At 42.7% G+C, this 25221-nt stretch overlaps 1 protein-coding gene across 2 annotated transcripts in view; it reads right to left on the bottom strand.

Moving 5' to 3' along the window:
- The window catches only part of PCGF2 (polycomb group ring finger 2), a 718202-nt gene that overhangs the window by 54421 nt on the left and 638560 nt on the right, over positions 1-25221 (bottom strand). For both annotated transcript variants that reach the window (XM_044055286.1, XM_044055287.1), the window contains one exon: positions 10679-10759. In XM_044055286.1, the coding sequence (XP_043911221.1) occupies positions 10679-10759 (81 nt within the window). The remainder of the gene's footprint in view (positions 1-10678; positions 10760-25221) is intronic.

Here is a 25221-nt window from a genome sequence, read left to right as displayed (position 1 = left end):
AATGCCACCTCAACCATGGGGAACATCTATGGCCAGGACCAGGAATACCTTTTACACTGAAAGGGACTGAATAAATGGAAAATGCAAACTTCTCAGTCACCAATGGGCAGTGACAATTAGTTCTTTTCTTCAATGAAATTTATAAGATCTAGGGACAGCAGGAATGACTGAGGGGAGTACAGGAGTCTCCTTTGCCATGGGACTGGGATCTATCTACTACTGCCTCCCCTGAGGCTCATTATCCCAAGTAGGAAAGGAGAGGGAAGGCTTCCTTCCAAATGGTAGACAGGTGGATCTTTGGGGTGCCCTTCTTCTGAAAAAACAATTCTAAACAAGGTCTCTGAATCTCCAGCTCCATGAATGCCCTGGACAAGTGATTTGTAGAGTCTGCCAACTGATACACCTTCCTTTTGTGAAAGTGATGCCCATGTCAACAGTCTGTACCCACGATAATTTTTATCTCCCTACATATAGGAACATTTGCCCTTCCCTGCTTGCTTCAATCTAATGTGATGCACTGATTCTCTGAACTAATGGGGGGCAGCTTTGTCTCAATGCCTTCAAGGTCAAGAATGCTGACTCATATAGCTGATGTGCAACCCCCTCACCAATCTTAAAACCAAATGGAAGCTAAGATGAGCTCCCAACCTCTCCAGCAAAGAATCCATTTCTAGAACCTGTGACTGATCTGGTTGCAAGAAGGGAATGTCTGATAAGAAACTGGTGGGGACTGTTCACCCCTCCAAGGCTCAGTGACAGGGGTATGAGACTAGAAGAAGGCCCATGACTATGTGCTAACTCTCCAGCTTCTGACAAGTCACACTGCACTGCAGAACCACATTGTGAAGCGCATAACTATCACCATGGAGATCATGGCAGCCAGCAAGCCCAGGAAGTGCAGAAGGGCTTTGTTTGGGGCTGCACTGTGCTCTCACTGATGTTCTGGGCCCTCTGTAAGGACAAGAAGTATCAGCACTGAAAAGTGTTTGACTCGGTGCCTATGAAACCTATCTTCTAGGATGGGGTCAAACAGGGCTTTGCCCAACTTATGATCACACAAGACACTGCAACTATGGAAGCATCTAGCAGTGTCTTAGTGAAGTTCTTTCTAGAAAATGACCTATGACGTCGAATACATGACCTAATGAGACCATGTTGAGTAACCACTGTTACTTGGTGATGACTGTCCAAGATGGGGTGGATCCAGAGAAGTACCCACCCACAGGCAGCCCCAGAATGTAGTCAGGACTGCTGTGAATGGGCTGATGAATTTGTCGGCAATGTTTTACAGTATCTCCCCCCAACCAAAGTAGTGTTTTTAAAAATCAGAAATTAAAAAACAAAAAGCAAATTCCCTGAAGTATACTCAGGAAGCAGTCACTTCAGTAACTAAAACAATATAGATTAATGTAAACTGCTAACCTTTTTTTCTTTATTTCTATACAAGAGGTGTGCTGATGCAATCTCATCAATGACGTCTTTATGGAAATTTCCAAACTTGTGCTAAAGAGATGAAAGGCATTAGCTATAGTAAAACATTGCCGAACTGTCCTCTTGGGTGACATGGCCAGAGCAATATGGGGTAGGGACCCTATGATACTTAACAGCTTTCCTTGAGTGGTGAAGAGGCCTTTTCCTCTAATAATCTTGGATAGGTCGGGAAATAGAGGGATGTACAGAAGTATAAGGGTTTTCCAGAGCTGTGACTGCTTGTTTCTTCCTTTATTTTATTTTACTTATTTATTTATTTGGTAAATGACGGGGTCCAATGACACCTTCTATGCATGGCCTGGACCACAGGCAGAAAGCTAAAATACTGTATGCTGCAGACAGACAATTCCAAAAACAGTACCAAATTACAGTTGTACTAAAAAAAAGGTAGGAAGGGTGACACATTGGTGGCAACTGAAAAGCAATCATGCAGGGCATAAAGGCTGGAACAGACCCATACACACAGGGAAAGAACTGTACACAACAGTGCTAGTTAATAATATTAAAATGTACACAGGGTGGTGTTAAGAGCAAATCAGCTCTAAGGACACACATCATTGCAGTTTAATGTAGGCAATAAAGAGATGAGACTAAATATACATTTGGAGAATACGCAAATTTGGATTGTAAGGGTCTTCCCAACAAAATGGTCAAGAGAGGTAAAGCAAAGGTAGGAAGATGAACAATGAGGATGGGGAAGAACAGAAACTGAACGATGGAGGAATGTAAGGCGGAAAGAGTGAGAGAGAGGAAATAATAAAGTGCTAAAGGGACAGAAAGTACAGAGTGGTAAAGGAAGAGGATGCGCTAATGGGAATCAAAAGGAAAGAAATTTAGTAGGTTAATTTGTGAGTCAGTAAGGGAGACGTGAGAAAAGGACGAAAGGAAAGGACCAGAAGTTTTGGGAGAGGATTCAAGGATTAAGAGAAAGGAATTAGAGATGATTTTAAGGTTATAATGACAGAATCGAAACAGTGGGAAAGTAAGGCAGTTCTAAACAGGAATTTGTAGACATGGAGCTAATGTGAGAAAGAAAAGTGTTCCAGAAGATAGCTGCTAGCTTAGGGAAAGCATGTTCGCTAATGATGACAAAAAAGGACACTGATTAAGCAGGAAGCCTTTGAAGGCTGGGATTACAGAGGAAATGAGAGAAAAGTTGTTTGTAATCTGTGGATAAAGAATCGCTAACAGAGGGTAAAGCAGTGAAGAAAGGAGGCCTTTACTGGTATGATCATGGCGCTGGAGTGCCATGGTGTGTGAGGGGCTGGCTGGAATTATGACATGGCAGACTTTCACTAAGATTTTTAAAAAGTTTGACATATTATATCTTCAAGGTTATCAAGGACAATTAAAGGTAGGGACTATTCTGAGTCTGATGTCTGTATCTATATGTCTTTGACAACAGAAGTTTTTGACTCAAGTGACAGTAAAGAGGCAGGTTTGTAGGTCTGTAAGACCTATACATTGGAGTTCATGACTGAAACATGACTGTGGAAATTTAATTGAGGGTCCAGGTAGGCACCAAGACATGTAGGTATATACCTGGGTGATGAAATTTCCAAAGGAGTTACAATCAGTAGGGGGAACTCAGACAACTTTGGCAGAGTTGCCAAGAATCACTGAATTTCAGTATGAGGCAATAACCTGATACTTCAACAGTGGAACCAGACGACTTTTTTGTAAGACGTAATGGACAGACCTGGTATCAGGGCCACACAGGAGAATAAGTCATGTGTCCAAGGTGACATTAAATGAGGACAAGATAATCCAAGCGTTATAAGTACACCATAAAACAAGCAAAAAGGCGAACGCTGACACCACACTATGTAGCTTGAGAAACCGAAAACAATGAAGCAAACTCGTGCAAACCAGTTTGTTATTAAAAGTGTTTTTTATTCAGTCCTGCTGGTTTGCACGAGTTTGCTTCATTGTTTTCGGTTTCTCAAGCTACATAGTGTGGTGTCAGCGTTCACCTTTTTGCTTATTAAATGAGGACAGGGAAGAGGGAAATATGAGGACAGAAAAGGATGGGAACAAGAACCAAGACCTGAGGGACACCAGTGGTGTCCTTAAGCCATCTGGTGGGTCTTGGGAGGCCTTCTGAACAGCATGCCTCCCTTACAACTAGCATTTAAAATGCCGTTTGTGTACTCCTCAGTCAGGGAGGACAGACTCATCCACAGCATCCTGAAAGGCACACGCCGAAGCCTGCAGTCCTGAAAACACATTTCAGTACACAATTAAAAATAACAGTGGGACACGTGGAATCTCGCACCTGAAACTGTAGGACATAGTCAAAATTAGATGAAAGCCTCCCTAAACCCAGACTCAGGGATGAATGCAAGCTTATCCATGGCAGAGGATGGGAATTTGGATGCCTGAGAACAACAGTTGAAGCTTTAAATCCTATTCTGGTACTGGAGTAAGCAAACTTGTTTCTCACACCTGTCAAGACCTTTGGAGCTTGGCTGGTAATAAAGAAGCAAAAACATCATCATCTCAGGGATCTAAGGATCTATTCTGGATCAAAGAAAACCTAAAACCTACAGGAATTAGTTTGGTGGTGCCTGGAGAAAGGCTTGTAAAGGTTATCTGCTTCTCCATGAGCCAAAAATCCTAACTGCTAGGCTTGACGTCTTGATAACCTTCTCTATGCACTGGATAACACAGGGTTCCTCCACATTCAGGCATTTCTGGGGGAAGGGATGAGTCCCTAACACCAGTCCATACTGGGCTTTATAAGCTTCAGGCTTTCTTCAAAGAAGGAGGTTATTGAAGGGGCTGGTGGGGGTGACTAACTGTCCCTTCTGTCTCACAGAAAACAGTTACTGCATGTTCAAGGTCCACAAGTCAGCCTGAAGTAGAGATAAGAGCCCTACGTACCCATATCAGTCCCAGGTATGAACTAGTGCACCTGCATGTGTGAGGACACAACTGTTATGACTGTGCTATGTGTGTCAGGTGAGATAGAAATGAAGTGGCTGTGCATGGCCATTAACGGAGAAGTATATGGACAAGAGAAGCTTATGGCATTGATCCTGGCTTTGGGACACATTTCTAAAGGTGCAGTCTCACATCCACAACTCAAACTCCCACCAGACATCAAACAATTGTATGACAAGAGCCCTGGTGTACAGCAACCTAGGGTTCCTCAACCCAGACCAACAGATCATGCAAAGCCTGGGTGGGGAGACCTGGAGAGAGGTCTCAGTCCTGTGTCCCACAACTAGCTGCACGGTGTTTCTCATTACTCCTTTCCAGGATCTGGCCAATACGTTTTTACAGTGGACCATCAACTGGGGGTTTGGTAGGGTCTACATCCTAAAACTTACCTCCCAGGGTGGGAAACGGGGATCCATCTTCTCTGGCTCTCCTGTTATTAATCAACGGAGAGAACTACAGAGGGCTTCAGCCCTTGTTTTTCCAGGTGAACTTGAGTAACTACAGAAACCAATAAATCATTAAAAGAAAAAAAATAACTTTCAAGAAGTCTACACTCTAGGAAAGTGATGGCGAACCTTTTGGGCTTTGTGTGTCAAAAATTTGGAAAAATGCCTATCTTGACTCTGCTGCCATATCACCCCCTCCCCAACTAAAGAGAAACAATTCTTTAAATATTCATTTATTTAAAAATTACAATCCAATCATGCATGCTGCTACATATTATAAAAGTAAAAGAAAAAATCAGTGACTTAAAACAGAGAAAACGATATGCACACAGATAACTGGGCTTAAAACAGTGCACTAAAAATTACCATACTTTTGATAGTAATTTTGAATTGAACTGAAAAAATATGGAACACAGTGCATTTGATTTAACATCAATTAATGACTTAGGTTCATTGGTTCATAGATAAGTACTAGGCTAACTACCTTTGTGGGCCATTTTAAGCCTTGCCAAATTCCCTTGATGAGAACCAAACCCTGTACCTCTGGTGTGAGAGGGAAACACCTTAACCATTATACCAAACCGCCCCCCAAAAAAATCTCCACTTGTATCAAGATTACATCATCTCAGATGGGACTTAAACCAACAATCCCTGGCTTAGGAGACCAATGCCTTATCCATTAGGCTACTGGGGCCTGACTGTTGCTGAGTTTTAATAGATGAGTGCAGGGTCACATATTTACTGTATTTTTGTTCATTCAATTTCTTTGGTAATGCAGGTGTTGGTGAACGCTGGTGTGTCACCCAAAATGTCGTGGCATATCACCTTTGACATGCGTGTCATAGGTTCGCCATCACTGTTCTAGGATGTGTCCATTGTGCCTGTACTCTAGAACTGCCTTGAAATGAATATGATCATTTAACTTAACCACATTTAAAACACTTTTTAAGTGTAATTTATATCATTAATGTAGCAGGATGCACAAATTGTGATGCTTTTTATGTTTACAGAACCAAACGCACTTTAAAGAAGAGACTTTCTTGTGTGTTGACTTCTTATGAGAACACTCATTGAACTATGCAAATTTTGAAAGATTTTGTTTTACACTCTAGATGAGGTTGAGTTACCTACTAGAGAAAGGGATTAAATAAATTAATTAGCACAGAATACAATGGCAAAATCTGCTGAATGCTTCAGTTTACCAAGGTTTAAGGTTGTGTTTACCAAGGTTTAAATGATCATATTACTTTCAAGACAAACAGGAAACCTATTAAACACTATTAAGGTGCTCTGTAGATGTTCATATATAGATTTCATATTATTATATTTTTGAATAAATTTAATTTGCATTTACAAATGTTATACGCCATAGTTGATTTCATCAGCTGACTTTGTTACACAATTTTAGGGTTTAAATTGCAGTTGTCAGAACCAGCCACTCTCCTTCAACACTTCAATCACAAACACACACAACAAAATCTACTCTCCCCTGGCTAATAAACCACAAGTTTTACTTAACCTCTACCAAAAGCAAAAGTATGCTGTTTGGAACCTACCAAAATTCCAAAAATCCTCAGCATCAAAGGCATTCCAATGGAATTTTCTACCCCCACAGAAGCCTGAGCCAGGCCTGAGTACCACAGATTTTTTGCCTTCTCCATGGACCAGTAGACATCCTCCCTTCCGACAGGATGTTGGGGTTAAAAAGCATCAGCACCTGGCACCATTTCTTCATGTCTTTCTTGCTGCCCTGATTAGAGTCTCAACCGCTTCAGGGTAGGCAGGAGCTCGACCTGCCTAGAACAACTTGGGAACATGAAAAGAAAGGACATAAATGGGGGTGAAGAAGGGTTCTAAACAACAGAGGAGAAGGGTATCCACCCCAATCCTGGATGAGGAAAAGGATAAAAAGGGGCAGGTAAGATGAAAAAGGTGTTGCAACACGGTCTATATTATAATCTCGAAGGTTTAAAACTTCGAATCACTAAAGAGTGAATTTAGTGATCAAAGTCTTAAACCATTAAAACCAAAAAAAAAAATTAAATAGTGTGTAGGCAGGGGGGCAGGGCCCCCCTGCACCCCCGACTTAAATATACCAACTCCGAGAACGCACTACATTGAAGTAAATGGAAATCTCCCCCTACAGAGAATTTCCGTTTAAAAGTTCGATGTAGTGCGCTTTCGGTATTCTCGTGTCGACAATATCGTATTCGATATTGTCAGACTTCGAGATTTTAATACAGACCCTTTGCAACAGTGAATACACTTGAACATCTATATTTATGTAAGTACCTGTGCAACTGTACTATGTTCATCATACTTCACCCACTGCAGTAATCACTCAAGATGACCCCGGTGAGCTAAAGTGAGATGGGAGGGTGGACAGATGAAGTGGCAGGGGAGATGATTCCCTGCAGAATGGCCAAGGCAAACCTTGCCCTGGCCAACAGGCAGTAGCCAGATTCATAATGCTTTGAGAAGGTATGGACTGAGGATCATGTGGCTGCTTCTATGACGGAATGGGTATCCATCCACGGAAGGCAGTGGTAGCCATCATTGCCCTAGTGGAGTGGATCCTAGACCTGTATGATACTGACTCTCCCTGATGTTTGTAGCAAGGCTATGCAACTGATGTTTGTAGCAGAAGGCTATGCAACTGGCAAGCAACTTAAGAGCGTGATTAGTTTTTAACTGGATCCCCCTCCTTGTTTTTCTGAAAAGACCAAAAATAATTGATCAGATTTTCTGTGGAATTTTGAGAATCTGAGTTGTCCATGCATTTCTGAGTGCAGCGTTCTTTCTCTTTTTGAGGATTTAGGAAGAAGACAGGTAGGCTTGTGGATTGATTCACGAAAGCTCAGATACAACCATAGACAAGAAAAGGGGGATGGTATGCACAGACCTTATGGAAAATAAGGAAACGCTCATTACCCATAAGGGCTTGAAGCTCAGAGATTACCTTGTTAGAAGTGAGCCAACAGGAAGGCAGTGGCAGCAGGCTCAAAAAGAGAAAGTATTAGCTTTTCTAAGATGAAACATGGGTCCCAAGGAAGTTCATGGATCTTTCTTGATGATTTTACATGAATGATGCCCTTGAGAAACTGTTTCATGGTGTGGTGAGAGATGATGGTGAGGTGTAAAGACAGGCAAGATGAGATGGCAGAGGCATGGATCTTTATGGAAACAAAGAATGTACACAATTTATACAGTTTTGTCAAATAACTCAGGACCTATGACAGCCTGGCATGCAGTGGCTGCTGTCCCTTTGGCAGTGCACTAGTGAAAGAATATTTGCCATGTTGAAAAATATCATTTTCTGGTACTTGGTTTCCTGGCTTCCTTAAGGATTTACAAGACGTCCTTTGAAAACAGATGCCTGGAGGGTATATGCATCATATCAGTCCTTCCAGTTGACGTGTATCCAAGTAGAGGTGAATAGTGGATCCTCTCTTCTGAATAAGAAGGTCCACTTCCAGAGGCAGCAGCCATGGTTCTTCCATGGGCATAAGGGTAATGCAGAAGCAGTGCTGTCTGGGCCAAAGAAGATCTGCTATGATCATCCTTGGCTTGTCTTTCCTGACTTTCTAGCTACCTAGGAGATGAGGGTTAGGCGAGGAAATGTGAAAAGAAACAGACTGGCCCATGGGAAAGAGAAGCATCCATTCTCCACACTCCTTTGACTGGGGCCCTTGAGCAAAATTTCTTGAGGTGCCTATTCTAATCTGAGTCAAAAAGGTCTGCTTCTGGCACACCCACCAACCTACATGTCAGCTGTAGGACCCCCCCCCCTACTTTGAGCATCCACTCATTATGATCTTTGACTGACCAGCCTAGTGAATCTGCTAGGCAATTTTCTGCTCCTAGTAAACATTATTCAGACAATCAATCCCATCCCCTGTGTACACTCCCAGAGATGTATGGCTACTTGGCACAGAAGGTTGCAGCATATCTCTCAATTGTCCAGAATTTCACAAAATGCCCAGATGCTTGCTTCAAAATTTTGGTCTGTTCCTTCTAAAATTTGTGGTTTTCTGGAAAAATCACTTAGGATTGCAGTTAATATATAATGACAGAATTTTAGGATTCACATTCTTCAGAAAATACATGCTAAAGCAAAACCTGTTACTCTCGCAACGTTTGCAACAGCAATTGATTTTGGCCCTTTGCCCCCACCACTTATTTTTGGCTTTGTCCAGAATTTCTGGGAAGAAGTGACAACCTCCATGGTTGTTGACATACCACATCAATGATGTACTGCCTGTCCTTTCAACTAGTACCTTTGGTTTCCATTTGTCTTGTAAGCCATTAGTCCTTCTTGTACTGATACTGACATAATTTTTAAGCTGATGAGTTTTGCCCTGAAAGCACTTTCTTATCTGCCCTGTACAGTCATTTCTTCTTGTTGGGCACCCCTGGTTAGTTATGAGTTGTCGGTGAGGATCTGGGTGCCTGTCTGCATCCAGAAGGGAACTCCCTGATTGCTTTGGCATGCTTGAATTTCACTTGAGCAGTTCCTTCCTGGTGCAGGGTATATAAGGGGTGCCTTTGCAGGCACCTGGTCTGCTTGAGGTACCACTGCATTTTCTTTATACAAAGTTTGACTAAGGCTATCATGTAGGGTAACATGCACACAGTGGAAAGATAGGGAGGTGACATACAAGGGATCTATTACCTGAGGAAAGAATTACTGCATGTGAATATTAATCTAAACACATGGGTGTGAGACCGATATGACTGGGATCACATTGAAGGACAGGGGCAACCCCCACCCCAAAATAAAAGGTTTTAAGGATACCAAGAGAGGAATAAGGAGTGTGAACTACAAAAAAAAAAAAAAAAAAAAAAAAAAAAAAAAAAAAACACAGGGACTGATGACATGAACAGTATGGTTAAGGTTAAATTGGAGAGAGTATGTTAACAATAATTAAGAAATGCTGTCATACACCAGCAATTCTCAATAAGTAATACTGCTCTCCAGTCAGACTGGGAGCAGTAAGGAAGATTCCTCATGTAACTACATCCACACATAAACAAAAGTGTATGGGATTTACTTATAGTTTTCAAGAAAATGGCACCAACATAGCCAAAGTCCTGCTAGATACCAGCAGTACAAGAATAATGCAACACTGGACAGAGGGTAACACAGAAAAATGCAGCACTGGACACAGGGTAACAGAAGAATGCAACACTGCATAGAGGGTAACAGAAGAATGCAACACTGCACAGAGGGTAATAGAAGAATGTAACACTGCACAGAGAGTAACAGAAGAATACAACACTGGACAGCAGGTAACAATGAAGAATGCAACACTGGACAGTGGGTAACAATGAAGAATGCAACACTGGACAGTGGGTAACAATGAAGAATGCAACATTGGACAGAGGGTAACACAGAAGAATGCAAAACCTGACAGAGGGTAACACACACATCCTTTTCCGCTGCGGTGAAAATAAACAAAACAAAACACACTACATACAAAAATAGCTAATCTGTCCCTTTTAATATCAAATGACCATTTAAAAGTTCTAGGAATTTTGAATTGTTTGTAAAATATCTCAGTATAACAGAAATCATCTATCTTCTATGTTGTGAGTCTAGGTTCTCTATAACTTGATTCCTTTTTCAGTTTTAAAACTTTTTTTAAAGTTTAAAAGCCCTCTTTAACATGACAAGTAAATAAGATCCAACACTCATTTTAAGAGAGGTCAAAAATTAATGAGTTAAAAAAAAGTATAGTCTTTCAATTTTATGTGCAACTCAGGAAATGCTTGTAAGTAGACAAAACATTAGCACTTACTCTTTTCCACGGATATATGTAGGCAACGTCCACGAGAGTGTAATAGTCCTTTAATGGTTCATCTTCAAACAAAACTTCAACCTAGAGACAGCAAAACAAAAGCATTTAAGCTAACACTACAGGGAGACAACATATGTACAAAAACACAAACTTGTATGAGCAAACAAGCAATGCAAGAAAAGGTACAACTCCTGGACATACCATCTGCTTCAATCACTCTGACACTTCTGGCATGAAATCCTTCATAAAGCAGAACATAAGTATACCAGCCTACCAGTGGCATACCCCTTGTGGTCTAGGTAAGATTTTCAATTTTCTTTTTATTAACCTCACATAAATACATCCACTTTGCTATGGACTAGCTCAAGACTTCATTCCTGATTGTTTTTTGTTTTACAAAGATGGAAAACACTAAACTTCCAGTCTAGTGTAAACAATTTCTAGTTAACAAACAAGTAGGCTGGTAAAATTAATTGTCCCTAGGAACAGTTAAAAAGCAGTTAAGTATTCTGGTAAAATTAATGGCAGACAACAGACTGGACTGCTGAAAGTCCAGTTGGTTCAGTGAAACCACTTTTAAATGAATACTATTCATTTATAAACTTTATGACCTACAGACTATAGCTTTAAGCCAACTGGTAGAAACAAATCCATCCAATCTTTCTGCTTAAAAAAATAGTGAGGAATTTTCAGATTGTAATGAATTGTTCTTTTAATATTTTTTTCAAAAAGTGTAGCATTTCTTAAAGTAGTTACCATTCAGAAAAGTTACTACATGTAGCAACATAAAGACATAGCAGTTCACAAGTTTTTCAACCTTCCTTTTGGTATCTCTTCACTCAAGAAAAAGAATAGTTGTGTAAAATCGTAGCATAACCATAGATATCCTTCTCTTCCATGTTGCAGTATTGTCACATGTGGGATCCTCCACCTCAGGTGACCTAAACGTCCGGCTCATATAAAAAGCCTTAGCCTGGCTGCTGTAAGGTGCGTGGGACATCACACGCAGGGACCATAAACCATGGGCCATAAATGTGACGTTTGCAGGCACAGACCTCAGAACAGAATGCCCAGTCGGACCATAGTCTAAGGTTAGCTGAAAAGATGCCATCCAGATAAGGGTAAAGGTCCTATAGGGGGTAGGAGGGAGGTATAGAAATACTACAATATGGAACAGAAGGACATCTATGGTTATGGTAAGATTTTACACAACTATTCTATGTCCTTCTACTCTAATGTTGCAGTACTCTCACATGTGGGAGAGTACCAAAGCTCTATCAGTGATATCGGTGGAGGAAGATGATGCAATATCCAAAAAAACATACAGGATGGCTTTAGCAAATCCTGCTCTAGTTCTAGAGATGCAATCTAATTTGTAGTGTTCAGTGAAAGTGTGGACTGAGGATCATGTAGCTGCCTCTAGGATGGTGGCTGTATCTAAGCCTTTAAGGAAAGCCCCTGAAGAGGCCACAGCTCTGGTTGAGTGGGCTCTCATCATGTGGGGTAACTGTCTTCCATGGAAGAAGTAACAGAAGGATATACTTTTGGAGATTCATGAAGATATATAGTCTGTTTGGATACAGCTTTCCCCAGAGCTCTGGGGTCAAAGGATACAAAGATCTGGTTGGACTTTCTGATGTCCTTGGTCTTATCCAGATGTTGTTTGTGTTGTTGTTTGTGAACATCCAGGGAATGGAGCACTCTCTCACTGTCATTTTGAGGTGAGGGAAAGAAGGTGGGTAAATGAACAGACTGGTTAAGGGAAAGTTCATTAACCACTTTAGGCATGAAGGAGGGGCTAGTACGAAGAGAGCCCCTATCCTTATGAAAAATGAGGCAAAGTGGAATAGCCACGAGTGCTTGTAAATCTGGGACTCTTCTGGCGGAAGTTAGGGCTACAAGCAGAACAGTTTTCCAGGTACACAACTTTAATGTGGCAGAAGTCCCTGGTTCAAAAGGAATAGTAGTAAGTTTCTCCAAAATGAAATTCAAGTCCCAAGGAGGAGGCATGGGTTTTCTCAGTACTGAAGGACCTCCTTGAGAAAGAGCTTCACCTCTAATCTGTATAATAAGGGTGGATAGAGGGGTAAACAGACTGAGATAGCTGATAAGTGGACTTTCACTGAGGAATAGGAAAGTTCGGCTTTTAGGAGCTCACACAAATAGGACAAAACTAGAGGTATAGCCACCTGAAAGGGGTCTGGTTGTCTTTGAAGACACCAATTAGAGAAACTTTTCCATTTGGATAAATAAGATCTCCTAGTAGTAGGTTTCCTGGTTTTGTGCAGGACAGATAACACATTCTCTGAGTAAAGGTGTCTAAAAGGGATCAAAAGTTTATTGCCCACAGGGTAAGGCTAAGAGTTTGCAGGTGTGGGTGGATGAGAGATCCCTTCTGTTGTGTGATGAGGTCCACTTTGTGAGGCAATTTGTGGCGATTGCCCTTGGCTAGTGACAAAAGAAGCGGGAACGAGTGCTGCCTTGGCCAACAGGGGGTCATCAGCAAGAATTTTTGGCTTGTCCTGCTGAATTCTCAGCAGGACCTTCTGTATTAGGGGGAAGGGGGGAATGCATACAAGAACATCCCCTTCCAGGTAATTGAGAAGGCATCCACTCTCCAAGCTTGTGGGGAGGGGGACCTTGAACAGAATAGTTGTAGTTGTCTGTTCTGAGGGGAGGCAAACAGATCTATCTGTGGTGTGCCCCGCTGGTGGACTATGTCCAGGAAAACATCTCTGTGTAATATCCATTCGTGATTTTGAGACAATGATCTACTGAGGGCATCTGCCTGATCATTGTTCTGTGATAGGATGTACACTGCCTGTAGTGTTACACTGGACTGAGTAGCCAACGCCCATGCTTGTATGGCCAGTCTGCAGAGTAAGTAAGACCTGGTCCCCCCCTTGTTGATATACCACATTACTGTGGTGTTGTCTGTGAAGATTTTGAGGGGACCTGGACGTATGAGGGGAAGGAATGCCTTCAAAGCTAAGAGAAAAATCATCATTTCCCTGATGCTGATGTGTTTTTTGTGAAGGCAGGGCTCTCACTGGCCCTGCCCCTTAAGTCCACTTATGGTGCCCCCCCCATCCCAGATCTGATGCATCTGTGTACACCTGGTGAATTGCCGTGAGAGGCTGTAATGGAAGTCCTGGACTCAGGTGGATTTGCTGAATTTGCCACCTTAATTCTTTCTTTAGGCAGGGAAGGAAAGGCACCTGAAAATCTACTGGATGGACATGCTGGGACCAAACATTCTTCAAATACCATTGAAACTTCCTCATATGTAGCCTGGCAAAAGGCAACATGGGAAGAGTGGCTGCCATCAGACCCAGTAGGCAAAGGAATTCCCTGGCTGAAATGCAGTTCACTAAAAGAAGATCCTGAAAGAAGCTGGTCAGAGAAGTGACCTTTTCTGGTGGGAGAAAGATCTTCATCATATCTGTTTTTATTCTGCAACCCAAGAAAATTTGGTCCTGGGAAGGTGCCAGGGAGGACTTGAGCAGGTTGACAGTGAATCCCAGGCTTCCTGGGAGTGAAACTGTGTATGTAATCTGTCTTTGTAAGATACTTGACTCGTCTGCCTGGATGAGGAGGCCGTCCAAGTATGGGAAGATTTGTATGTCTTTAGTTCTGCAGAAGGCTACTACTGCGGGTAGACACTTTGTAAATACCATTGGTACTGACAATAAACCAAAGGGCAAGGCAGTAAACTGATAGTGTGAGGATGGCACAGCGAAACTCAGGAATTTGTGAAGATCTGGTGGATGGGGATGTGAAGATATGTCTCCTTCAGGTCTAAAGTGGCCATGAAGGTACTGGGTGTCAACAGTGGAAGAAGGATTTGAAGGGACAGCATGCGGAAAGTGGGTACATGCAGAAACAAAATTAGAAAAAGACAGGTCCTGGATGGGTCTCAATGGGCCATCCTTTTTGAGACTAGGAAGAGCCCGGCGGGACCCTCTCTATTGTTCCTTGTAGGACCAACTCCTGAATGACGAAGTATGAGACGGATCTGTTTTTTTGGAGGGAGGGGGGTATCTTTTGGAGGTTTTTCCTGCCAAGGCATGAAATGTCCTTTTTCCACAACTGAAAGAACCCAGTTGTCTGAGGTGATTTGTAGCCACAGGGGGAGACAGTGAGAGAGGTGGGAAGAAAGGGGGGGGGGGGAGTTGGGTGTTTAGACAGTCACGCATTGTTAGGCCTGTCAGGAAAGGGCTGCCTTGGAGTAGTGTGACAGGAGCTAGTCCTGGAGGATGGAGGTTTCTTGGCACCTTTCCTTGGCTTGGTGGTAGAAGGTGCAGAGGCCTTCCTGACAGAACTTGGTTTGGCGGGGTAGTTTCTATGAAATGTAGGGACTGGGCAGACAAAGAGATGCTTGAGGTTCTGCAGCTCCTTACTTTTCTCCTGCAGATTTTTAAACAGTTATGCTGATTGCTTCCCAAAGAGGAACTTGTTATCAAGGGGGGCATCCATTATTTTGTTTTTGAAATCATCTGGCAGGGGTCTGTAGCTTGAGCCAGGAGTACCTACGCAGAACTGAAGCAGATGCAGCTGACTGACTGATGCTTCTGCAGCATCACAGCTGCATTTAATGGAAAGCCTGGCAACTTGAGCAGCTAAAGAAAGTTTAGAAGCAACTTGAGGTTTGGTGGGAGAATCTGGCATGGAGGGGAGCAGATCTGTGGCCTGGGAGCCTAGGTCTAAGGTGGACTTGACCATATGAGTTTGGTAACTGATGGCTCTAAAGGCCAGGGTTGAAGAGGTGTAAACCTTCTTTCCTAATCTGTCCATCACCTTACTATATTTATCTGATAGCAGTAGGGAAGAAAAGGGAAGCTGCCCAGATTGTTTGTCTACTAAGACAGCAGTCACAACTGGGTCTGCCATAGGTGGTTTAATGAGGAGCTTAAAGTCATCAGGAACTCTGCAGAACATGTCTGTTCTTTTTGGGGCCGGTGGCTGAGATTCTGGAATCTTGCAAGCAGAGGCAAAGGTGTCTAAGTATGCTGGTATAACAGGAGGAATAGCAGAGGGTGAGGGAGATTCCATCTGCAGAAGCTTGTAATACCTCTTCTGCACCTCTGTCATTTGAGTAGAATCCCATTTAAAATATTCTCTCATTTTGGAAATGGTTTCCCCAAAGGTTATGTCCTCAGGTGTGGAATTCCCTTCCAAGGAATCTTCATCCAGGGAGCAGTATTCCAAGGGGGAAGCCATTTGTGAGGCACAGGACAGGGACTCATCAGAAGAAGAGGAAGACTCTTCCTCATGTGTAGGTGGAAGTGGCACATGACCAGCAAAAGCAGGCCTGGGACTCAAGGATGGAAGGGCAGGAGTTTGAGAAGTAGTAGGCCTCAGTGCCATAAAGGCCTGAAAAAGGGACTGTGAAAATCCCTGCCAGTCAGGTAAATCTTCTGCTGGGGAGACGATGCTTTGACTTCTGCTTCCTTTTCAGACAAGGAGTCTTGGTTCCTGGCTGAGTGGGCGAAGGCCTAATGTCTGATGTCATCCTAGGAGTAGAAGCGCCTTCCTAGGTAACAGATGGTAACACTATCCATTAGGGTGAACCAGGCCCCCCCACCGACACTGAAGACCAATGTCACTGGTACCTCCATGGACATGCAGGCCGACAAAACAAAGGCGGCTTTTGAAGCAGTACCCGCCAAAGTCAATGGACCAGTCATACGTTCTTCAGCCCTAGACCAGAAGCTGGTGGGACGTCCGTACTCGGAGGTGCAGTATCTGGCCTAGCTACCCTGGCCTTATTTTTATGGTGGTCCTGCCGAGACAGAAGGTTCCAGTTCCATACCAAGGGCAAGTCATTTCAGATGTTGGTTTTGAACAAAAAGCTTTAAGAGTTGCAAGAAAGCTGTGCAGTGTTTTAGGAACAAATGACTGGCAGATGGACCATAATCTGTAGTCATGGGAAGGCCCTAAGCAAAACAAGCAGAGATCATGGTTGTCTTTGTGCAGAATTTGCTGACTGCACTTACACCTTCTCTTCCTAGACAACATGGATGGAATCAGCTAGATAAAAGCCAAACAGCAACCTAAGCTTAGTAGGAAAGGTAGAAAAGGATTCCCCAATGGGATACTTATCTTTTCATGAGTCACTAGCGTGGAGCTGAACGAACGAGCTAATGTTCAACTGCAGCAGAGAAGTTCTGAGGTCTGTGCATGTGGAAGTCACATTTATGGCCCATGGTTTATGGTCCCTGTGTGTGATGTCCCACGCACCTTATGGCAGCCAGGCTAAACATTTGTATATGAGCGGACGTTCGGGTCACCTGAGGCAGACGATCCCACATGTGAGAATACTGCAACATGAGAACAGAAGGACATCTTCAGTATCCACCCACCATCCCATCATCCTCTGCTGAGTGAATTTACCACCAATCACCTCCCACCGATCGTGTTGTCCCCTGCTCAGTCTGCTCACCGTCCCATCATTTCCTTTTGAATCTACCTACCATTTCACTATTCCCTGCTGAAGCTACTGGTCATCTACTGGTCATTTATCTATCTGCTACTTAGTCCATCAAACATCACTCACGTCATCCCATGTTGAGTCCTCCTATTATACCATCGTCTCCTGCTGAATCTACCCACCATCCAACTGTCCCCTGCTGAGTCTACCAACCATCAAATATCATCCCATGCTGACTCCACCTGCTATCCATTGTCCTCTGATGAGTTAACCCATTACTCTGTTATCTCCTGCAGGTCCCAAGCACCATCCCATCATCCCCTGATGACTCTACCCATCATTCTGTCATCTCCTGCAGTTCCTCACCCACTATCCTATTATTCCTTGTTGCCATGATAGGTCTCCTTTCATGAGTGCTACTGCACTGATTAGCTCAATATGACCTGTTATTGTGTGGATCTGCCCTAATGAAGATAATACCTGCAGAATATCGCACATGTTTCCAGGTGCTGTGCTGTTTGCTAGTATCTGACAGGTACTGGGGAACTACTGTATGACCATATGGGAAAAGGATTTATAAAAATGTAACAAATGTCAGAATGCAGTCTCTGTCCATACTACTGCACAACTCTCATATGAATAAATAATTATTTGGTCCCCACTCCTTTGTATGACTTTTTTTTTCTGTGCTTGGTTCTTCAACATTTAAGGCTTTCTGGAAAGTGAGGGATGGAAAACGGCTAGGGGGAGAGAGTATTTTGCTGAAAGCTGGCTTCAGTTAGAATGAAGAATTTCAGTTTGCAGTTCATGGATATCTTTAGAGTAAAAGCTTCTCCAATCAAGTGTTTTTGCAATGTATATTTACTTCCTGCTTTATGTGTGTGTGTGTGTGTGTGTGTGTGTGTGTGTGTGTGTGTGTGTGTGTGGCCTTTGTTAGCACAAGTTGATTTTTGATTATAACTTGTCTCCAATTTTTGACGAGCAAAAACCATATGAAAACTGGAAAGTGAGATGCAAATTTGGAGATATGTTAATAATTTGAAAAAGAAAAGATAAGCCAGCTGTACATTTCTAGGCCAGTAATTGGAGACAGTTTTTTTGTTTTTCCTGTACTGCTTCTAAGGTGGATTATATTGTTGACTTTCAGCAAAGACATAACATAAAGCAAAAGTCTGACAAGGCTCTTCCAAATGCAATGTTGGCTTTTACTTTGATATGCACTGTTTGTGCACTGTGTCAAGAAACACACAGACTAAACACATGTTTAGATCTAATCTTTGCCATTAAATAAATTGCTCAAAAAGCATATTTTTGGGGAAAAACAGGATCACAGCAGCATTAAGACTTGAACTGTGAAATAAATGATGCTGCTTTCCCTACTGATCAGAAAAGAGCTACAGTATATCTTTGCAAGAGCGGTAAGACATAATGTTTGTCTGCTTTTAATCCCCTGGACCAGTGGTGGATGATACAAGTGTGCTGCCTGCCAAAGAACATTCTGATGGCCAAACACTGCCCACATTCGTGTGAACAGAGGAAGTTAATAGAAGAAAAGTACAGTTGTGTACACTTACCATAAATGTAAATGTTTGAGTGTATTCACTGTTGCAATCATTACATTTGGGTAATCCTGCTGGCAGGTTGCCCTCAGTCGGCCTGATTAACAAAGTCTTGGGTCCTGAGTCAGTTGCTGTCCCTTCTTCCATGACGTCAGGTCGTCAAGGGTATAAAACATGCAGCCAACGGCATTACATCAGTTTTTCTTGCCCCAGATGTCAGGTGCCCCCCTAATGGGGGGCAAATAAACACAAAAACTCAAAAGTATACCTCCAGCCAAAAGCAAATACACCAAAAAGGCTTTTAAGCATAATAAAGGAAAGTAGCGGTATAGCCAGAAAAATCTAGGGGGCTAGAGGGAGGGTAACCAGGACTGTAACAGTGAATACACTCGAACATCTACATTTATGTTAAGTGTACACAACTGTACTATGTTCTTCATGTTTCACTGTTGCAGTCATTACATTTGGGTGGATTCCCAAAGCTATGGTTGGGAGGAGGAGTTTATACAGCATTAGGGCCAGGTATAAGGCCCTGCAAGAGATCAGTGGCAAAGCCAGCTCTGGATTTAGAGAAAATTGGTAAATGATAATGCTTGGTGAAACTATGTACAGAACTCCACATAGCAGCTTCTAGGATATCCCTGGTAGGAACACCTCTGAGAAAGGCTGCAGAAGTAGATGCAGCCCTGGTGGAATGAGATCTGATCCCCTGGGGGATAGGTTTTCTATGTTGCTTATAGCAGAAATGAATGCAATGTCTAATCCATTTAGAAATGGTTTGTTTTGAAATAGCCTTCCCCTCTGTCCCTGCAGCAAATGCTACCAGCAATTGTTTAGATTTTCTTCGAGATTTAGTCCTGTCCAAGTAGAATCTAAGTTGTCTGTGCACATTCAAGGAATGCAGAATCCGTTCCCCTTTGCTCTGTGGATTGGAAAAGAAGGTTGGCAAATGAAAGGACTGATTAAGAGCCACAATGGAAACCACCTTGGGCATAAAGGATGGATTGGTCCTGAGAGATACCCTGTCCGCATGAAAGATGATGAAAGGCTCCACTGCCATAAGGGCCTGTAATTCAGATATCCTTCTAGCTGAAGTGATTGCTAAAAGGAAGGCTGTTTTCCAAGAAAGAAATTTTAAGTCTGCAGTAGCAGCTGGCTCAAAAGGAGAGAGAGTGAGTTTCTCCAAAACAAAGTTAAGGTCCCAGGCAGGGGTAGGGGCTCTCCTGGGTGGTCTCAAGTTTTTTGCCCCTCTGAGATACTGCTTGAGCAGAGGATGAGAGAAGAGGGGTGGTTCTGTGTTACAGTGAGCTGAAATAGCTGAGGCGTGGATTTTAATGGAGGAAAAAGACAGGCCCTTGTGAAGCATCTCAGTTAAATATTGCAAAATCTGAGGTAAATTGGGCGCTACTGTGCTCATCCCTAAAGATTGGTTCCAGGCGCAGAATATTTTCCATTTGTCAGCATAAGTCATCTAGTACTAGGTCTCGTTGCTTCCAACATGACATCCATCACAGGTTTGCTGAGGGATGGTAAGGATGAATTTAAGTGATTAGCCAGGCTGCAAGGTTCAATATTGGAAGCTGAGGGTGCAGAATTTGGTTCTCCTGCTGAGACAGGAGGAAAGGGGTCTGAGGCAGGTGCCATGGAGATATTTGCGACACACTGCGCAGAAGGGGGTACCAGTGTTGGCGCGGCCAGTCTGGAGCAATTAAAAGCATCCTTGGTTTGTCCTATTTGACTTTTAGTAGAACTTTTGACAGCAGAGGCAGAGGGGGAAAGGCGTAGACTGATAGGTTTTTCCAGCTGAAGGACAGAGCATCCACTTTCCAGGCTTGTCCAACTGGTAGTTCTGGGGGGAGGCAAATAGATCTATGTCTGGGCTCCCCCATTTGCTTGTCAACATGTTGAAAATTCATGGTTCCAGTTTCCACTCATGTGGGTCCATGAGGTTTCTGCATAGTCCGATTGCCAGTGTATTCAATTTTCCTGGCAGGAATTGAGCTTGTAGGTGCACTTGGTAGCTCAAGACTGTGTTCCACAATGCCATGGCTAGTCTGTAGAGGGGGTAGGAATGTGTAACCCATGCTTGTCTATGTACCACATAACCGTGGTATTGTCCGTCTTTACCATTAGTTGTCCTGGAAGAATGTAGTCCTTGAAGGCTGTCAGAGCATTCTGTACAGCTAACATTTCTTTTTGATTGATATGTAGGTGCATTTGATTTGGGTTCCATTTGCCCTGAATGCACTTCCCTGCCAGATGAGCCCCCCCCATGCATAGTCTGATGCATCTGTAGATAGGGTTTGGGTGGCAGGGGCTAGTGTGAATGGTAGTCCCTTGTTTTGGTGGCAGGCCTCTGCCCACCATAGGAACTCCGGGCGTAGGCAAGGTATGATAGGAATAATTGTTTCCAGGCTGTGGCAATGTTGACTCCATAGACTTTTTAGATACCACTGTAGTTTCCTCATATGCAGTCTTGCATATGGAATTAGAAGAATGCAGGAGGCCATGAACCCCAAGGCTTGCAGTATTTGTCTTGCAGATAGCAGGGTTTTTGTGGCCACTTGTTTGAAGTAAGTTACCAAATTAATTTGTTTATCTGGCGTGAGGAAAGCCATCTGGGCAGTTGCATTCAAGCTTGCACCCAGGAATGTAATCTATTAACAGGGTACCAGCTGTGATTTCTTTTCGTTTATGGTGCACCCCAGACAAGTTAGAACCCTTTTTACAAATGCCAGATGATTTAAAACTATGCCCTGGTTTTCTGCTTGAATTAGACAATCGCCCAGGTATGGATATATTTGAATATTTCTTTGCCTGCAAAATGCAATCACTGGAGCCAGGCACTTTGTAAATACCCTGGATGCAGTAGACAAGCCAAAGGGCAGTGCAGAGAACTGATAATGCAAGTAGCCTGCTTTGAAGCGTAGGTATCTTCTGCAAGATTCCCTGATTGGGATGTGCAGGTATGCTTCTTTTAAATCTAGAGTTGCCAACCAGGGGTCTTTGCCTAGCATAGGAAGTAACTAGTGAAGGGTCAGCATCTTGAATTTTGGAATCTCCAGAAAGGTGTTTAAAGTAGACAGGTCCAGGATTGGACGCCATGATTTGTCTTTTCTGGGTACCAGAAAAAGCCTGGAATAGAAAACTTGTCCCTTTTCCTCTTCTGGTACCAGCTGAATAGCCCTCGTGTTTAAGAGGGAAAGTACTTGTTTTTGAGCCTCCGTCCACTGATTTGGGGGCAGGTCTGGCCACCCGTTTGGTGTTGGCAACATGTGGAAATGAAATCTGTATCCCTGGGACACTATATTTAAAACCCATTTGTCCTGGGTTATGAGTTCCCAGTTCTCTGCATGAAGAGCAATCTTTCCCCCCAAAGGGGTGGTTAAAAAATAAGTGCTTGGGAATTTTAAAAGGAAGTCATTGAGACTGTTTACCATAGAGGGGTATCTTGCTATTTCCAGATTTGGAAGTGGAGGCCCCCCACTGCTTAGTTATGAGAGTCCCTGGGACTGAAACCTGGGGTTTTTGCTGTGTCTGGGTTTGGTTTGAGAGGATCTGGAAGGGGCTGGAAAGGACCAATTCTTAGTAAGCCAGTCCCTACTAAATTTTGGAGGCTGCACTTGTAAAAAAATCTTTAACAGTTTACATAGATTTAGCTTTATCTTCCATCTTTTTAAGAACTTCTTCAGCCTTATTGCCAAAAAGGTGGTCCTGATTTAAAGGAGCATCCAACAATTTAGCTTTAACATGATCAGGCAAAGATTGCTCCTTAAGCCAAGCATGCCTTTTACGCACAGACCCAGTAACAGCAGCCCTGCAAGAGGCCTCGAAAGAATCAAAACCACATTGCAAAGTATGTTTTCCAACTTGTTCAGCAGAATGCAAAATATCTTGTAAATCTTTATTTTCCTCAAAGTCAGGAACCAACATAATTTTCTGTTTAAGCAGTCCAATAATATGCTCTTGATATTTTAACATATGAAATTAGCAGTTTAAAGCCCTGATTGCCAAAGTTGCAGAAGTATAAACCTTTTTACCCCATCTATCCAGTGCCCTGGAGTCTCTATCAGAAGGGGTAGTATTTTTAGCAGTAGAAGCCTTAATGCTCTTAGGCCACTGACAAATGGTTTCTGGATCTGCAACAGGATTTTTGAAAACAAATTTGTGGGACTCAGGAATCCTGTAGTATCTGTCAGGTTTACTAGGAGCCAGAGGCAGGGAATCAGGAGTCAAACTGGATTCCGGGAACACATCATCATTAATGTCTAATACAGGAGGTATAGCCAAATGCCTATGCTGAGGTAGAAGAAGGAAATCCCTAATCCTCTTTTTTTTAATCAGAAAATTCCTGGCTTTCTCAGTGGAAATGCTCCCTTAAAGTATGTAAAGTTTCCCCAAAAGAAAAATCCACAGGAGGGGAAGCAGAGGGAATGGACTCCTCTGCATCAGAATCCTCATAAGTAGGAATGGACAAATCCAGGTCATTAGAAGAGTCAGAAGAAACAGAATCCTGATCAAAATATTCATAATCAAGCTCAGCCCTAGGCCTCTTGGGGGGGGGGGGGGTTTGACCACCCCTGATTAGAGTAATTAGATCTTCAGCCATTTTTATCATTTGTTTTTTAGGCATAGGGGACCTGAACATGTGGCCTGGGCATAGGTTTTTTGGACATGGATCGAGATTTTGGCCTTTGTAATGAAGGTGGTGTCGATTTAATATGCAAGTCTCTAGGCCTGAATACACCCTCAGAAGCCGGTGCCTGCACAGCAGCTCCAGACCCATCCAAGGTAGAGACATCTGCGGGTTCCATATGTGAAGTATCTCGTGGCATACCGGACTCTGAATAGGTCTCAGTAGAGGCCTGCGAATCAGAAGTAGCGGGTATCAGGGGCTGCAAAAGCACATCACTGAGTAGCGGTGAACTGGCGACTGGCTTAGGAGAAGCGTCGTGAGCAGTTTTGGACCTCGGCAGCCTGCCTCTGTCTTTATCTTTGTGTTTTTTCGGAATCCCGGTAGTTGGATGGCTAACTGACGACATTTCTGGATAATTAAACCGTGAACCAAAATATTTAGAGGCAAAAATGTACCGACAACAAATAGTGCTCTGATTAAATAAAGCACAAAAATGACAGCAAGGTACGTCGTGGTCAGGGCCTAGGCAAAGAATACTGTACGAATGAAAATCTTTATGAGGTATTTGCTTTCCACAAGTAATGCAATTATTAACTTTTACTGACATCGGTAAGGAGCAAGAAAAAGTTTCCGCAATGGGGTACTTAGCTTTAAGTTGAAGACTTCGGTTCTGAAACTCAAAACGGCAATTTCAGGAGTCGGCCGACCGGCACTTGCGAACTGCTTCTGCTTCAGGCACCACACAGCAAGAAAGACTGATGTAATGGCATCAGCTGCATGTTTTATACCCCTGACAACCTGACGTCATGGAAAAAGGGACAGCAACCAACGCAGGACCCAACACTTTGTTAATCAGGCCGACTGAGGGCAACCTGCCAGCAGATTACCCATATGTAATGACTGCAATTGTGAAACATGAAGAACATCTGTGAAATGATGGAATGTCACATTATTTCAGAACAGCCTCTAAATATGCAGACATCTTTGCTACAGAATCCTGGGTGTCCCCTATCATTAACTTTACACACACACACACACACACTTTATGTACATTTCAGAGTATTTACATTTTGAATTAAGAGTTGTACAACCCAAAAAGACAAAACCATTCCAGTAACAAATGACCAGACTAATGCCAGACAGAAACAACAGAAGTGGTTCCAGTCAATATTCCGCTGTGACTCAACAAGATGTCTTAAAAAGAACTAGGACAGTGTTTAAAAAACATCCAAAATAATGATCTTAACTCAAAGACTGTGTGTGTCTGTACACACACACACACACACACACACACACACACACACACACACACACACACACACACACACACACACACACACACACACACACACACACACACACACACACACACACACACACACACACACACACACACACACACACACACACACAAGGTGCAGGGTTTGAGTCTCACAAGGGATAATTGGCTAGGTTTACAATGACTCACAAGGGCAGTTAGCCTAGTACTAACCTATGAACCTATATATATATATAACTATAAATATATCTATCAATATATATATATATATATATATATATATATATATATATATGTGTATATATAAACATATATATATATATAAATACACACACACACACACACACACATATATATATATTTATATATATATATACACATATACAGGTCCCTATCAGTTGATCCTTTTTTTTAAATCTCGAATCTTTTGACTGGAGATCGGTACAGCTAGGATCAGGAAATTTACCCTTTTCCACCCTGTAGAGCAATCTCAGAGATGGTATATATAATTTGCAGGGTGTGTGGAGGGCGCAGAGGGGCTTGTCTCCTGCAAAAATGTAAAAAAGGTAGATTTTTATTTTATTTTTTTTCATGTTTGAGTTTTTGGAAACTCAATCATATGGTCTCTTCGATATCTTT

Source organism: Protopterus annectens, chromosome 13.part0 (assembly GCF_019279795.1).
Source record: "Protopterus annectens isolate FY-2018-M chromosome 13.part0, PAN1.0, whole genome shotgun sequence".
Taxonomy (NCBI): Eukaryota; Metazoa; Chordata; order Ceratodontiformes; family Protopteridae; genus Protopterus; species Protopterus annectens.
Note: the sequence above shows the minus strand (reverse complement) of the source record. Positions and strands in the feature narration are given on the sequence as shown.